General features: G+C 42.9%; 1 protein-coding gene across 1 annotated transcript in view; it reads left to right on the forward strand.

Moving 5' to 3' along the window:
- Nucleotides 1-17,094, forward strand: part of hs2st1a (heparan sulfate 2-O-sulfotransferase 1a) — a 105,645-nt gene that overhangs the window by 52,296 nt on the left and 36,255 nt on the right. Inside the window, exon 2 of the mRNA XM_055641345.1 lies at nucleotides 16,171-16,409. Within this exon, the coding sequence (XP_055497320.1) occupies nucleotides 16,171-16,409 (239 nt within the window). The remainder of the gene's footprint in view (nucleotides 1-16,170; nucleotides 16,410-17,094) is intronic.

Below are 17,094 nucleotides of genomic sequence, written 5' to 3' on the forward strand. Positions count from 1 at the left end.
TGCCCAAATCATGAAAAACAGTCGAGCTTTAAAATGACAAGATGATTTTATAAGAAAAAACATTGACACATATTTCATGAGACAAATAGTTGCCTTTTAAATTATCCACTTTTCCAGTCTGCATGAAAACTGCCATTTTTGTTAACTTCATCAACCTTAAATAGTAATTTTTTTCTCCCCTATCAACTGGTGCTGCCTGACTTGAATGTTGACAACATTCATTTTTAGTTCATATTTTGACAACAGAAGAGGTTTGTAGTACATTTCTAGTAGCCTGCCTCTTTATCTCATCATTCATCTTTTCTATTTACCTGTCCTCAAGACAGATTGTCTGCATTTAACATGGTGGGGTCATTCAGTCTTTCCTGGACCCTATCATATCACAGATTTTCCTTGTTTTGACCATCCCACTTTTCTGAAAGATAAAGCTTGCTTGGTTTCAAAATATTCCTAGTTCTAATAAAAGATCACCAATCAGATCATCACGGGGCAGCACAGTGGCGCAGCAATATAGTCGCTGCCTTACAGCGCCAGAGCCCTGGGTTCAATCCTGACTACGGGTGCTATCGGTACAGAGTTTGTAAGAGGTCTCCCTGACCTGCATGAGTTTTCTCTGGAAAGCTTCAGTTTCTTCCACACTCCAAAGACGTACAGGTTTGAAGGCTGATTGGCTTGGTATATATGTAATTTTTCCCTCGTGTGTTTGTGTTGGATAGTTTGGCGTGCGGGGATCGCTGGTCGGTGTGAACACGGTGGGTCGAAGGGTCTGTTTTATCGCTGTATATTTAAACTAAATTTTGAAATGAATCATTAACTGTTTCTTTGTCCATAACACTGCTAACCACGTGTTTTTATTTCAGATTGCCAGCAACTGCAGCTTTGGCTTTTTGGCTTGTTGTGTCTTTGTGGATATCAAGCACTTTTGTATTCTTCATTTGTTTTTAATTGATGTAAAGTTTAACATTCACTTTGACCTAAAGTTATACAGCTTTTTTAAAAAAAAAAAAAAAAAAATCTTATTTGTGACAAAGAATGCAGATGCTGGAACCTGTAGCGGAAACGGGAGAGTGGCTGGAGGAACTCTAGGTCAGGCAGCATCTGTGGAAGAAAATTGACAATTAACATTTTGGGTTGAGACCATATAGACTGAAAGAGAGGAAGGAGCAAATACAAAGAGTTGGGGAAGTGGAGGAAAGTCATGTGATAGGAGAAGAATTTGGCCATTCGGCCCATCAAGTCTACTACGCCATTCAATCATGGCTGATCTACCTTTCCCTCCTAACTGCATTCTCCTGCCTTCTCCCCATAACCCCTGACACCTGTGTGGGATCAGAGCTAAGCAAGAGGCCGAAACAGGTGAGATGGGGTAAATTGTCAGCTAACGGGTGGTGGAGGGTGGAGTATTAGTGGAATGACTTGGTGATACCAGAAAGTGAGGTAAATGAAGGTCTAATCTAGAGCCATAGAAATCTGTGTGGTTACCGCACAATTGTAGAGAGCTGCCAAATCATTAATCACACACTGCATTTCCATTTATACACTCTATACTTATTGACATGTTTTTTTGTTTGTAATATCCTGTTTATCTGTTCATAAGAAATGCCAGCTAATGATATAGTCAGATTATTTGTTGGAAATTCTGAAAATTATATTTGCTAATAATACTTTTTAAAATTCCTTATACTCATACATACATACGTGTTTTTCTCAAGGTATTAATGTATTTCATAATTCATTGCCAGATTCCTAGTTCATTCCATAACAATAACGTATTCCAAATAATTATTGATATTTATGTAATTTAGATTTTTAAGTATACTTCCAAAAATGGTTGGCTTCTGTATATTTAGATTTTCTTTATTAAATTTGAATTTTAACAGGTCAATAATATTTCATTTAGATTTTATTAAATAAGCAAAGCTCAGGCAATCCCTACCTGTCAAAATAATTCCATGGCCAGATTAACAAAATGTAAAAATACATTTGTTTTTAGGTCATGCCGTGTCAGCACGACCTCGCAACATATTCCAAAGCTGCTTATTCTTTGAGAAAAGGCCAACCATCCAGCACTGACTTTTCCGCTCCGTTACACAAGATGGGGAAATCTGGGAATGCGCTTCTCCCATAAGGTTGTGCCAAGCAACTTCATGCAACATGTATAGGAGGGAACTACAGATGCTGGTTTAAATCAAACATATACACAAAAAGCTGGAGTAACTCAATGGAGTAGGAGCATCTCTGGAGAAAAGGAATAGGTGACGTTTTGGGTCAAGACCCTTCACACCGTGAATCATTTGAAAGGAAAACGAGAGATATAGATGGTGATTATACAGTGATCTGGAAAAAATGAATGAAAGATATGCAAAAAAGTAACTATGATCATGGAAACAATACGTTGTTGGCTGTGTTATGCAAGCTTCATCAAACTACAGATTATACTTTAATGTATATTTTCTTGCTATCATGCAGAAATATGCACCCTGAACAAACTTCCAACAAATTATTTAAAAATGATGGGATGCTGTGTTTCTGAAACTAGGTTTGATTTGTTATCATAACAATATGAATTTGACAGAAGAGAATGCCTGAGCTTTCCTTTTATAAAATCTAAATTTGGAATGAAACGTAACACATGAAAGCTAATATGAAAATCCACCCGGGTTGTGTAAAAATTTGTACTTGATAATTTCTCCTTGTTTATAAATTAGCTTAAGGAAGCAATATCTGATGAAAAAATCGGCCACATTTTGTCAGATGTACAATACATAAGCATCCACAGCTTACAGATATTGCACATTGGAGCGGTTTAACTTATTATTTTAACAATTGTGAAATTTACTGCATAATAATACTTGCATGATCATTTAGATCACACTGTCATATCACCAAATGAAGGCACTGATTATTTCAGGTCACTAAAATCGAAAGGCATTTCCACCACTCTTGGCTGTAATCCAGTAAACTGATCCAATAACAATTAGAATATCTTAATTGAGCAAAGACTAGGAGGAGACCCACTTGGTTTATTTATCTTAAATTATATTTCTATTCGTACTTACCAATCCCTAACCTTTCTGGACTTTAGTTAATACTGTGTCTGTGTTGGGGAGGAATATGGCTGCATGCAGTAAATTGGCCAATTATAAATATTGGCCACATAGATTCTTCAGTTAACTCGACATATCCTAGATTTGCGATTTGTTCGACACTGGATGGAGATTCCTATATTAAGCTTTTGGTTAACTGCTAAAAAAAAAATTACTTTGAACTTGCTCAAAATTAAAACCATTTGTTAGTTGTGAATGTTATTAACATGTTATTGACATTCACAACTTGGACAGGCTAGATGCAGGAAGATTATTCCCAATGTTGGGGAAGTCCAGAACTAGAAGTCACAGTTTAAGGATAAGAGGGAAGTCTTTTAGGACCGAGATGAGAAAATCATTTTTTACACAGAGAGTGGTGAATCTGTGGAATTCTCTGCCACAGAAGGTAGTTGAGGCCAGTTCATTGGCTATATTTAAGAGGGAGTTAGATGTGGCCCTTGTGGCAGAGAAGGCAGGGATGGGATACCGAGTTGGATGATCAGCCATGATCATATCGAATGGCAGTGCAGGCCTAGAAGGGCCAAATGGCCTACTCCTGCACCTATTTTCTATGTTTCAATGAAAGGTGTTTTACAATTGAGCTGTACTTTCTCTCCCGTTTGACAGCATCTTTAATACTATCACCACCTCTCAACTGAAAGATCTGAGACTAACAAAGTGAAGGTTTGGTGTTACACCAACCTGGTTAAAGTAACACTAACTTTGTGGGTAGCAGTTATACAGCAACTGCCAAGTTGCTCTCTAAGCAATACTTCATTTTGGCTTGGACGTGTACGGCTATTCCTTGAGCATCACTGGATCAAAATCCTTACTCATGAACAGCATTGTGGATATGCCCACACCTTGAGGATTGCAGTGGCTCTAGAAGGTAGCTCACTACCACCTGCTTAAGGGCAACCAGCAATGGGCAATTAAGCATAGACACGATAATATTGGAGTAACTCAGTGGGTCAGGCAGCATCTCTGGAGAAAATGCATAGATTAAGTTTTGATTATGATCCTTTGGACCCGAAGAAGGGTCCAGATCCAAAACATCACCTATCCATTTTCTCCAGAAATGCTGCTGAGTTGCTCCAGCATTTTGTGTCGATCTTTGGTATAAACCAGCATCTGTAGTTCTTGTCATTACAATGGGCAATTAAATGCCGCAGATACTGGTCTATACCAATGATGGATACTGGTTTATACCAGGCTGAACCCAGCCAGCGAAGCCCATATCTCTTGAATGAATAAAAGTGACTATTTTGATTAATATTATAGAAAGATTGGTGCAGGGGTAGGCCATTTGGCCCTTCGAGCCAGCACAGCCATTCAATATGACCTGCTGAGTTACTCCTGCACTTAGTGTCTATCTTTGCTACGTTGATATCTGGACTGTACAGCAGCATATAGATAAGTTGAGTGAGTGGGTGAAAACTTGGCCAATGGAGTTTAGTCCATCAGGGTTTTGTGTAAAATAGAGATTTAATATGAGACTAGTACAGAGGAATCTAGGTGTTTTCTGCATGAGTCACAAAGTTGGCAAACGGCTGCTGTAAGTGACTGGGAAAGTAAATGGCACATTTATTGCAAGGGAGTTAATGTTTAGAAATGGGCAAGTTTAAACCAGCATCTACAGTTTCCTCCTACACAAGTATTCTTACAATTGTACAGGTACCAGTGAGGCCACACTGGAGTGTTGTGCAATGTTGTTCACCTTCTTTGTGGCTGTCTTTGGAGACAGTCCAAAAGACATTTCCAAAGCTAATTGCCCTACCGGATAAAGCAGTTGGATCTGTATTCTTTAGTTTAGAAATGTGAGGGATGCGTTTATTGAAACACTTAAGAAGCCAAGGACGTACGACTGGATAAATGTTGAAATATTTCCATTGGGGTTAACCTCAAACAATTGGATACAGATAAAAGATTAGCGGCGATCATTTAAAAGAGGTGCACCATAACCTCTTCACTCAGTGTGGTGAATCTATGAAATGATCCCCACCAAAGTTCTAAAGGCTGGTATACTTGGGGAGTAGAAACATAGGAAAATAGGTGCAGGTGTAGGCCATTCTGCCCTTCGAACCAGCACTGCCATTCAATATGATGATGGCTGATTATCTAAAATCAGTACCCCGTTCCTGCTTTTTCCCCATATCCCTTGATTCCGTTAACCCTATGAGCTAAATCTAACTCTTGGAACACATCCAGTGAATTGGCCTCCACTGTCTTCTGTGGCAGAGAATTCCACAGGTTCACAACTCTCTGGGTGAACTTTTTTTCCCTCATTTCCGTGACCCCTGGTTCTGGACTCCCCCAACATCGGGAACATTTTTTCCTGCATCTAGCCTGCCCTTTAAGAATTTTATGTTTCTATAAGATCACCTCATCCTTCGAAATTCCAGTGAATTATCCAGTTCACAACATTTGGAGATCTACATGACTGTGAATTGCATTTTTTTCTGGTCTGAGAAATGTTTCTAATTTTAAGCCTGCTATATTTGCATTGACAGGATTCAAATTCATGGTGTCAGCTATTTGGGATTTAGAACATAAGTAATTGGAACTACCGTATTTCCCGGCAATGAAGACGCTATTTTTTTAAACCCTAAAATGAGGCCTGAAAATTTACCTGCGCCTTGGAGGTCGAAGGTTAGCTTGTTAGCCAAGAAAGATAGACTTGGGCCAAATCACTTTTAAAACATGGGACACACACACACACACGCACACGCACACACACACACAATGAGGTCTAACACAGGGGTTGACAACCTATGGACCGGATCCGGCTCGTAACCTGAACTCATCCGGCCCGCAGTCGTATTTTTTTTTTCCAATTAGTTATTGCGACCTGGGAACTGCAGCCAGTCCCGGGGCATACTGCAGCCAGCCCGGGGCACAGGCGACTTGGAAACTGCAGCCAAACCTGGGGCAAGCGAGGTGACCTGGGCGCAACAGCCAGACCTGGGGCAAGTGAGCTGACCTGGGTGTGACAGCCAGTCCTGGGGCAAGCAAGCCGACCTGGGAACTGCAGCCATTCGCGGGGCACGTAGCCGACCTGGGTGGCTGCGAGCTGCCGCCTGGACCAGACTGGCCGCCACCTCATCAACCAAACCTTTCATCCTGTCCTGCCAGCCTTTTTTTCAAATTTTAGCAACTCAAAATGGGGGTGCATCTTCGACGCAGTTGCATCATTATTGCAGAGAAATACGGTAAATAAAAATTCTCGTTGCTGTCTTGAAAGCTCAGTTTAGAGAAGCATCATATTCCCTTTGCTTAACCTCACCAGCATTCCAAATTAGAATGATCCGTTGTCTTGCATTGCACAGTTAATAATCCACATATCACAAATAGCAATATGAAGTGTAAGCTGGGTTAGTAATTATGTTGATCTTTAGTTTTAGTTAAAAATTAGTTTTTGTGGATACTCATTTGAAGTACTTTTATGCCAAGGCTCTGAAACTCTAATTGTAACTAATTACTCAAATCCCTAGGCATCATCTTTATTCTGTAAAATAGCAGACTTTGCAATTTAAAATGGTGCATCGCATGATATTAATCATGTGTGTGAATTAATTAAAAATGTGGATTTACTTGCTGGCCGAAATACAGTATAAATTTTAAATAGATTTACGAATCAAGTGTAAATATGCCATCTTATTTAAAGTAGAGCGCACCTTAAGAAAAAAATCCAGGACTAGGAACTTCTGGTTCAGAATTTTACACGGTTATCGATATATGTTATCCCAGAGGACATGTTTAAGGTGAAGAGCCAAAGATTTAATGGGAATCTAAGAGGTAACTTGTTTTGTACAAAGTGTGATGGGTGTGTGGAACAAGCTATCGGGGGAGGTACTTGAGGCAGGTGCTACGACAACGTTTTAAGAAACATTTAGACAAGTACATGGATAGGATCAATTTAGAGGGATGAATGGGCCAAACACAGGCAGGTGAGACTCGTATAGATGGGGCATGTTGGTCAGCATGGGCAATTTGGCCCGAAGGGCCTGTTTCCATGCTTTATGACTATATGACTACTCTTACTTAGTTATTTCCTAGTTTAAGGTTATTTTGCATTAACAAAAAAGAACATTTGAATTTAAAAATGAATGCTGAAAATACCTAGCAGGTCAGGCAAATTCCACACTGACACAAAGTCAGCATCCCTCTGTTGGCAAATTTCAACCTACCTCTCCATGCAATGACAGTTCTAATGCAAGGTGAATGACCTGTAATGTCTGCACAAGTGGCGTGCGATATTCTGATTGTCCTACATTCTCCTTCTTTCTAGCATCTGCTGGATCCTCCTTCACAGCTGCAGTTCTGTCTCCTCTCCCCCCCCCATTCTCTGCTGAAACTCTTTACCTCTTCCTCCTGACAGATTAGATTAGTTTCCATTCAGAAGCCTTCACCCCAACTGTCAACTGACATTACTTCCTCTAGAGCCTGTTGCATTTTAAATCTTTGCCATCTCTAAACTTCCATACTAATGAGAAAAAGTCATAATTCTAAAAAAATTACTTTTCTTTCTCTCTTCAAAGGTGTTGACTAATAAGCTAATTAGTTCCAGAATACCAGTTTTTATTTTAATATTGCAAATGATTTAGAAGTGGTATAGAAAATCAAATGAAAGCTTGATCATATCAATTACAAGCATTGGGATATCCAACACATGACTTTATAACTCCACTTGACCTCCCTCATACCATATCCCTCACCATGGATGACAAGGTCAGGCTACTGGAAAGCACGGGATTTCCAGATGCTATACTACAGATAAAAATCGAAGCACAAGCCAGGATCTTTCTTACTTGCCTGATCTGGCAGTAGCCGAAAAGACCCTAATTTTGGTCATTTGAGGAGCTTAATCACTTCTATGGCAGACGGGACATCAAACAGTGGCTGTGCTACTCCTTCACCACCCCTTGCATGAAAGTGACTCAGAGCACATAATTCTCAGCAGAAGAGTCAAATACCAGATTGCATGGTGTTAAGTCACTGGTGTAAGAATGAGAAAGGAGATGGAAGAAGATGCGGGGTGGAGAAATCTGCAGGGAGTAAGTGTCTTGAACATTGCGGGAAAAGGGAGTGGAGACTTAGATCCTCATCTATTTTCTAAAAAAATGCTTGAATGTGTTCTTGAACTGTAACATGCAGCCTTAAACCCAAGGAATGAAAGGTGTGCGTGGGTTGAATAACTCTCGAATGACTGGTTCAGGCAAGCTAGAACGAGCAAGGTCGGGTGTCATAAATGTTTTACAATTCTTTTTATCCTTCAATGTTATCATCCACCCATTTGTGGTCAATTGCCAAGATTCTAACTCTTGTTAAACTCTCTGCCACAGAAGGCAGTGGAGGCCAATTCACTGGTTGAGTTCAAGAGAGCCATATAGTTCTCAGGGCTAATGGAATCAAGGGATAAGGGGGAATAGGGTACTGATTATGGATGATCAGCCATGATCATATTGAATGGTGGTGCTGGCTCGATGGGTCAAATGGCCTACTCTTGCACCGATTTTCTATGTTTCTAAACCTCTTCATTTCTTGCTTGAGACCTTTTATGAAATGCTATGAGGTGCATGCAATATTACAACACAATCCCTTTATTGCAGCTATTTGGTTAATGGAAAATTACTCTAATTAAATTCACAAATCACTATACAAAAAAATAAGATACAGAATAAAATTTGCTATAATGGGATTCACATGGGAAATAAATATGAAAATATGAAAGAAACAGCAAATTGTTTGTTTTTAGTTATATTGTAGGAGCAGTATGATTGGGCTATAGCTTCACTGTTTTGATTGGGTTTGCAGTCACAGCCAAGCCCTTGCATTTCTCCATCCTCTCCAGCCTGAGGCCAGGAGCAGATCTCTGAGTATAGCATTAACATACTCATGATCGGCCAGAATTTTCTCTGACACCTTGTATTGTGAGGAGCCATAGTTGTCATGGCCAGTTCTTTAAAGTAATCCCTCAACTTTTACTCCACTTCTGAGTCACCACTCCTTAACTCAATACCCCTTGCACTCCTTCCGAACCGCCTTTCTCCCATCTGCCTTGATTCCTGAGCCTCATCCCTTTCCCTGATGGGTCTACTTCCTGGACCCTTTCCCAATCCATGAACAGTGTCCGTCTCCCTTTGACTGAGGTTGGCACCCACTGTTAAATAACGGTGGAGAGTCACTTCATCATTGGCAATTAAATTGGCCAAATATGAAAGAAAAATGTCCCGCAGAAATACATCTCCACTTATAATATGGTTATTCGACGGGAAAAGAAGGTTTACGTTACAGAAAAATCATGGTGTGGCTGATTTGCTAGCAATGCAATCCCTCCGTAATGCTGGTATAGCCTGTATAGGCATGTGTCGGAAGGAACTGCAGATGTTGGTTTAAATCATGCCTATACTAGGAGTACAGGTGCATGGTTCCTTGAAGGTCGAGTCGCAGGTAGATAAGGCCTTTTGGCATTTTTGGCCTTCATCAGTCAGTGTATTGAGTATAGAAGTTGGGAGGTCATGTTGCAGTTGTATAAGACGTTGGTGCGGCCGTATTTAGAATATGGTGCTCAGTTCTGGGCACCATGTTATAGGAAAGATATTGTCAAGCATGAAAGTGTTCAGAAAAGATTTACGAGGATATTGCCAGGACTAGAGTGTGTGAGCTATAGGGAGAGGTTGAGTAGGCTGGGTCTCTATTCCACGGAGCGCAGGAGGATGAGGAGGGAACTTATAGAGAATCATGAGAGGAATAGATCGGGTAGATGCACAGAGTCTCTTGCCCAGAGTAGGGGTATTGAGGACCAGAGGACATGGGTTCAAGCTGAAGGGGAAAAGATTTAATAGGAATCCTAGGGGTAACGTTTCACACAAAGGCTGTATGGAACAAGCTGCCAGAGGAGGTAGCTGAGGCTGGGACTATCCCGTTGTTTAAGAGACAGTTAGACAGATGCGTGGATAGGACAGGTTTGGAGGGATATGGACCAAGCGCAGGCAAGTGGGACTAGTGAAGCTGGGACAATAGACAATAGATCATCCCCAATCAGTACCCCGTTCCTGCCTTCTCCCCTTATCCCCTGACGCCGCTATTTTTAAGAGCCCTATCTAGCTCTCCCTTGAAAGCATCCAGAGAACCTGCCTCCACTGCCCTCTGAGGCTGAGAATTCCACACACTCACCACTCTCTGTGAGAAAAAGTGTTTCCTCGTCTCCGTTCTCTGGACTTTGTTGGCTGGTGTGGGCAAGTTGGGCCGAAGGGCCTGTTTCCACACTGTATCACTGTGACTCCAAACGGGCACAAAATGCCGGAGTAACTGCGGGATAGGCGATATCTCTGAATAGAAGGACTGGTTGACTTTTTGTTTTTCAGGCTGATGTCTGAAGATGTGTCTCAACACATCACCCATTACTTCTATCCTGATCTGCTGCCAGTCCCACTGAGTTACTCCAGCATTTTGTGCCTGTACAGGCATGATTTAAATGCAAATTGTTAAAATAATTTCCAGCTTTTGTTTAATTTATAGTTATTTCAAGAGTGTTTAATTGTGTTATGCACCAAAACAGAAAAGTGAAATTATTTATTGCAGCAGCAATACAGGTCTGTAAACGCAGTACTTAATTGATAACATAATAAACTAAAAGAGTTCAATAAATTAAAAAACAGTATTAGTGCAAAACTAAACAAAAGCCTGAAGTCCCTAGTGCAACCATGACCGTTTGTATTGCGAAGTTTAGTTGGTGTTTGTAGTGTTCAATATCGTGATGAATGTTGGGAAGAAATTGTTGCTGTTCCTGTAGTCCACGATTTTCAGACTTCTGTACCACTTTCCTGATGCCAGGAATGAAATGAGAGGGTGGCCAGAGTGATGATGGCCCTTGATGATGCTGGCTGCCATTTTATGGCAGCGTCTCCTATAGAGCGCTTCGGTGCCAGGAAGGTCAGTGCCTGGCAGTGCCCACCACTTTTTGTAATCTTCTTTATTCCTGGGCGTTTGCGTTGCCGAACCAGGCTGCGATGCAACCAGTCAAAATGCTTGGTAGACTAAAGTGCTGGAGAAACTCAGCGGGTGCAGCAGTATCTATGGAGCGAAGGAAAAAAAAGTCAAAATGCTTTCTACTCAACAGTAGGTCATATTAAGCTCAAGGAAATAATCAGCTTAATTCACGGAATTTGACAATTTTGGAACCCACTCTGATTGTGTCATTACTTCAAAAACTAGAGATGATTGGATATTTATTATCAACAGTACATGTGAAGCAGGGGTTGAGAGAACCTGCAGCTCCACAGGCGGTGCTATTACAAACCCTCTGAAAATCCATGCAAAGGTGCAAAATCGTGCCACTTATCAACTAGTTGCTTGCTAAACAGGTTGTGGCTGTTGCAATCGGGAGTGTGTGAATTTTCAAATGTGGCAAGTTATGAATTTCTGCGGAGAACCCTCTTGGGGCCTGACAATTTAATTCAGCACAAATATTGCTCAGAGCTTTATTGGAATTTGTGATTCAAACAAAAACACATTATTTGACTAATTAAACTTCATAAGTGACAACAATGACTCTTAAGTGCCTACATCAAAAAAAAAACAATTAAAGGCCAAATGCTTTTTAAAAATAGAGACCGCTTAAAAGCTTCTCCAAGTTTATGGATATCAGCATTCAGGCAAATGAAGGGTGCTATAGCAAATTGGTTTGATGAGCTCAAGTAAGGAGAACCAGGCAATAGTATCTGTGGAAGAACCGCAGTTGCAGTGTAGTTTAGAGATAGAACGCAGAAACAGGCACTTCGGCCCACCGAGTCCACACCGATCAGCGATCCCTGCACATTGACACTACCCTACACACACTAGTTTAGTTTATTGTCACGTGTGTCAAGCGCCAGTCTGCTTGTCATTTCACCCTTTTTGTTATTTTTAGTCAGTTTAAAAGTGTTTTTGGAAGTTTCTTAGTCTTTTTATCTGTGGTGGGGGGGGGGGGGGAAATGGGGGGAGCTGTTTCTCAGTCACTTCCTGGTCGAGGATGCGTCTATTCTTCGAGTCGCTTCTTCGCTCCCCCCTCGCGGCCTACCATCTGGATTGGCGTGGCCTTTCCTGCCGGGGACTGACCAGAGCTTCAGCAGCGGCGCAGCACTGAATTACCATCGCGGAGCGGGCGATGCCTTTCCAGGGATTGCCGTGTTGAAGCTCAGGAGTGTTGGGCCTGCTGTTTAACACCTTGGAGCTGTGGTCCGCGGAGCTTCTAGACTTTACCATCGCTGACTTTAACATCGCGGAGTCCTGGATTCCTCTGCTGAGGGATGCCAATGTTGGAGCTCCGCCCAGCTCGGCCTGTGGACTGTGGGAGCCGCGGTCTCTGGTAAGAAGCGGCCGATTCAAACTCCAAGCCACTGAATGTGTTCTTTGTTCCGATGCCGGAGCTCCAATCATCCCGGCGAGAGGGCCTGAACATCAGGCCGCCGTAGCGGCGACTGCGGAGGGCTCAAAGGCCCCGACCACAGGTGAACAATGAGGAAGATGACTGAACTTTATTGCCTTCCCTCACAGTGGGAAACCTTGATTCCGCTGTGTGGGGATGTCGATGTTAAATTCTATCGTGTTCTTTTTAGTCCTATGGCTGTATGGTAACTCAAATCTCACTGTATCAATTGGAGCATGTGACAATAAATGTAACTTGACGTTGAAAATACAGTGAAAAGCTTTTTGTTGCATGCTAATCAGTCAGCAGAAAAACAATACATGATTACAATCATAGGTACATGATAAGGGAATAACGTTTAGTGCAAGGTAAAACCAGCAAAGTTGGGTCAAGGATAGTCCGAGGGACATCTAAGAGGTAGATAGAAGTTCAACACTTCTACCAAGCCAATTAACCTACAAACCCGTACATCATTGGAGTGTGGGAGGAAACCAAAGATCTCTGAGAAACCCCACACGGTCACGAGGAGAACGTACAAACGCCGTACGGGCAGCTCCCATAGTCGGGATCGAACCCGGGTCTCTGGAGCTGCAAGCGCTGTAAAGCAGCAACTCTACCTCTGCGCCACCGTGCTGCCACTGGTTTATTTTTTATAAAAGGCACAATGTGCTGGAGTAACTCAATGGATCAGGAAGCATCTCTGGGGAATATGGATAGGTGTTTTGAGTTGGAACCCTTATGTTAAATACAAATTATTAAAATATATTCCAATTGCATGTGTAACCAGACTGGGACACCAGGTAGTAGTGTCTGCTATGTTTGATTTCACAGTCGGCCGAGAACCAAGCTGGGCAGTTTGATTGAAATTTTATCCTTAATATTTTGCAGACATTTGTACAGTCAAACCAGAATTTCAATTTTTCTGTAGAGATTTCTGAACCGTGTATTACCCAGTCTACATGGTATTCAGTCCTTATTGGTATAAATTTCAAATTTTTAACAACCACACAATCGTTCAACCATTTGATCTTTGTTGGATGTTTTGTGCTACGTTTGCACTGTTTCCAGTCTCTTTTCTCGTTTCATCGATGTATTTTCCAATTCATTTCTCATATACTTGGATAGACTTTTCTCCAAATTTCTCAAGTTTTAATCCGCTGAGAGGAAACCAATGTATGATGGTCTCAGTCGAGGAAGGACTGTGAAGGGTTGTTAATTGCACAGTTCATCACCCTTCACAATCCTGCATCCACCACCATTTTGTGACCTTCAGTCCCTCAATCTTCAACCTCACTTAGACATTTCCTTTGTTCTTTTCATCCCTACTCTGTCATCCTACTTTGTCTTGGCCCTTCACTCGCACAGCATTGCTGCTTAAAGCCTCAATTATCGTTGCGGTTCTCCACTTCCCAAGATCTGTCTTTACTCAACGATGTGATGTTCCTCTCATTCCTGGCATACACCCTCTAGCTCAGAGCTAGACCCCTTTCAAGGGCAGCACAGTGGCGCAGCGGTAGAGTTGCTGCCTCACAGTGCCAGAGACCCGGGTTCGATCCTGATTATGGGTGCTGTCTCCCTGTGACCATGTGGGCTTACTCTGGGTGCTCGGGTTTCTTCCCACATTCCAAAGACGTGCAGGTTTATAGGTTAATTGGCCTCTGTAAATTGTCCCTAGTGTGGAGGATAGAATTAGTATACGGGCGATTGTAGGTGCGCACAAACTCCTTGGGCTGAGGGGCCTATTTCCATGCTGTATCTAAACTACTCCTCAATAGTCAATAGTCTATTTAATTGTCATTTGGACCCCTGGAGGTCCAAATGAAATGCCGTTTCTGCAGCCATACATTACACACAAATAGACCCCAGACACAACATAATTTACATTTTACATGTAATTGACTATTGACTATTGACACATAGCTGTGATGGAAGGCCTGAACCCCCCCCCCCCCCCCCCCCCCCCCCCCCGATGTCAGAGTCAAAGTCAAAGCCCCCGGCTGGCGATGGCGATTGTCCCGCGGCCATTAAAGCCACGCCGGGTGGTGCAGGTCGCACACCGGGTCTTGGTGTTAGAGACCCCGGCGTGCGCTCGCAGAGTCCCGCGGCCATTCCAAGCCGCGCGGGGCAGTGATGTAGGCCCCGCTCCAGGAGCTCTTCGACCCCGCAACTCGGGCGGGAGAAGTCGCCGTTGCAGGTGCCCTGAAAAGCTGTCTCCCTCCAGGGAGCCGCGGGTTTCCCGGTTGCCGCCGTCCGCAGACCCGCAGTAGCAGCCTCCGCGGCGGCAGCGGCGGCAGCGGCAGCAACGGCAGCGCTCCTCCACCGCTCCACCCGCTCCGGTCTCGGCCAGCTCCGCGACGGTGAGGTGAGTCGGCACCAGAGTCCCCGGCTTCTTCTGTTGGAGGCCGCTCCTCGTTGCAGCCCCAACGACAACTGAGACCCGACGAGAAAAGGTCGGGTCTCCAGTGCAGGGAGAGATTTAAAAAAGTTCCCCCCTCCCTCCCAACCCACCCCCACCCCCCCACACACACACACCCAACATAAAATAACAAAAACTACATATAAACATAGACAAAAAATAATTAAAACGCGGACAGGCTGCAGAGGCCGCTGCTGACCAGTCGCGCCGCCTACCGGATGCATCTTAGAGCAAGTTTACTGTCTTTTTTTCGCGTTTTAACGAAAGTTCATCAATGTAACTTGTTAATTATTTTTCACCGAGAGGCTGTCATAGGTGCTGAGTATTTCCAGCACTTCAGGTTTTCAACACCTGAAATTGGTCTCAATTATACAGTGCAGGTAGCACAGCTGATGGCTCATAGTGCCAGAGATCTGGGTTTGATCCTGACCTCGAGTGCTGTCTGTGTGGAGTTTGCACGATCTCCTGTGTGGGTTTCTTCTGGGTGCTCTGGTTTCCTCCCACATCCGAAAGACGTGTTTTTTTTTTGTTTAATCGTCTTCGGTAAATTGCGCCTAGAGTGTAGCAAGTGGATGAGAAAGTGGGATAAAGTAGAACTGACATGAACGGGTGATTGATGGTCGATGTGGACTGAAGGGCCTGTTTTCCTGCTGTATCTCTCTAAATCTCTGCACAATGAGGTTACAATTTGAACATTGTAATCACATATTTAAAAATACCAAATCGGAACAACTGCTGACAATATCTTAAGATAAAACCATTTTGAATAAACATAAGGTACACAAAAAAGCTGGAGAAACTCAGCGGGTGCAGCAGCATCTATGGGGCGAAGGAAATAGGCAACGTTTCGGGCCGAAACCACCGGGCAAAATGCCTACCTTGAATAAACATAAGTTGAGTGTGGATTGCAATGGAGAAATTCACAATCCATTAAGGGATTAAAAATCAATCCGTTGCTTCTAAAGTAATAATAATAATAATAATAATCTTTATTTATATAGCACTTTTCAACAAAACCAGTATTTGAACCAAAGTGCTTTACAGAGATTGATTAAATTAATTGAACAGATCAAATGTCAATAAATCCATACAAAACAAAAAAGAGAAAAAAGAAAAAAGACACAGAACAGTACACTATAGAAATCAACATGAAACTAATAATTGAAAATGTTTTTCCACTCTTACTGTTGTGTATTTTTGTACCAAGCTCTTTCGATGTGTTGCGAGTCAGCCTTCAAAGCTTGTATTTTCTTTTACAGAGAGGGCAATTGCAAGGCATGAAGTCAGAGAGATTGAACAGCGCCACACCATGGATAATCCGAAGCACGACCAAGGAGGAGATGAGATGGACGACATCATCATCCTTTACAATCGTGTACCTAAAACCGCCAGCACCTCCTTCACAAACATTGCATATGACCTGTGTGCAATAAACAAGTACCACGTCCTGCATATCAACACCACCAAAAATAATCCTGTGATGTCTTTACAAGATCAAGTGAGTCACTCATTTTCCTTGCAGGTGTGCATTGCATTACAGCCTTAGCTTATTAGTTTTTGTATAGAATGTGTGGAGTAAAACCTGCGAACAAGCATCCCAAACATGAAGCACTTTAGAGTAAATATTCCAATCTTTCCTAAAATAGTCTTTAATGATCTTGTATGACCAATTATAGTCTTTAATGATCTCTAATGACCAATTATAAACAGAATCTCTCAATTGTTTACCATCTGGGAAATGGTAGGGGGCGCTGCTCTGGCAGCAGCCATGTCAGCAGCGCGTCTGTTTCTTTCAACCTTTTTTTATTTTTTAGTATGTTTTAAAGTATGTATTTAATGTTCCTTCGTGTGTTTTGTGTGGGGGGGGGGGGGTAAGGGGGAAACCGCTTCAGTCGCCTCCTCCATGGAGAGGCGAGTTTTTTCAGGTCGCCTCCCCCGTGGCCTAACATCAAGGATCGGTGCGGCCTTTCCCGGAGACACGCCCAGGGCTTCAGCGGTGGGCGCAGCGTGGACTCTCGTTGTGGAGCGGGTGAGCCCTCGCTGGAGGGGAGCGCTCCGTTTCGCTGGCCCGGGGCTGCCGGCAGCCTGAAGCCGCGGTCTGCAGAATTCCAGCTGGCGCGGCGTCTACAGCCCGGGATCCCTCGTGGGGGACCCGGGGGAAGAAGAAGCTATCGCTGCCGGCC

This window comes from Leucoraja erinacea, chromosome 10 (assembly GCF_028641065.1).
Source record: "Leucoraja erinacea ecotype New England chromosome 10, Leri_hhj_1, whole genome shotgun sequence".
NCBI lineage: Eukaryota > Metazoa > Chordata > Chondrichthyes > Rajiformes > Rajidae > Leucoraja > Leucoraja erinaceus.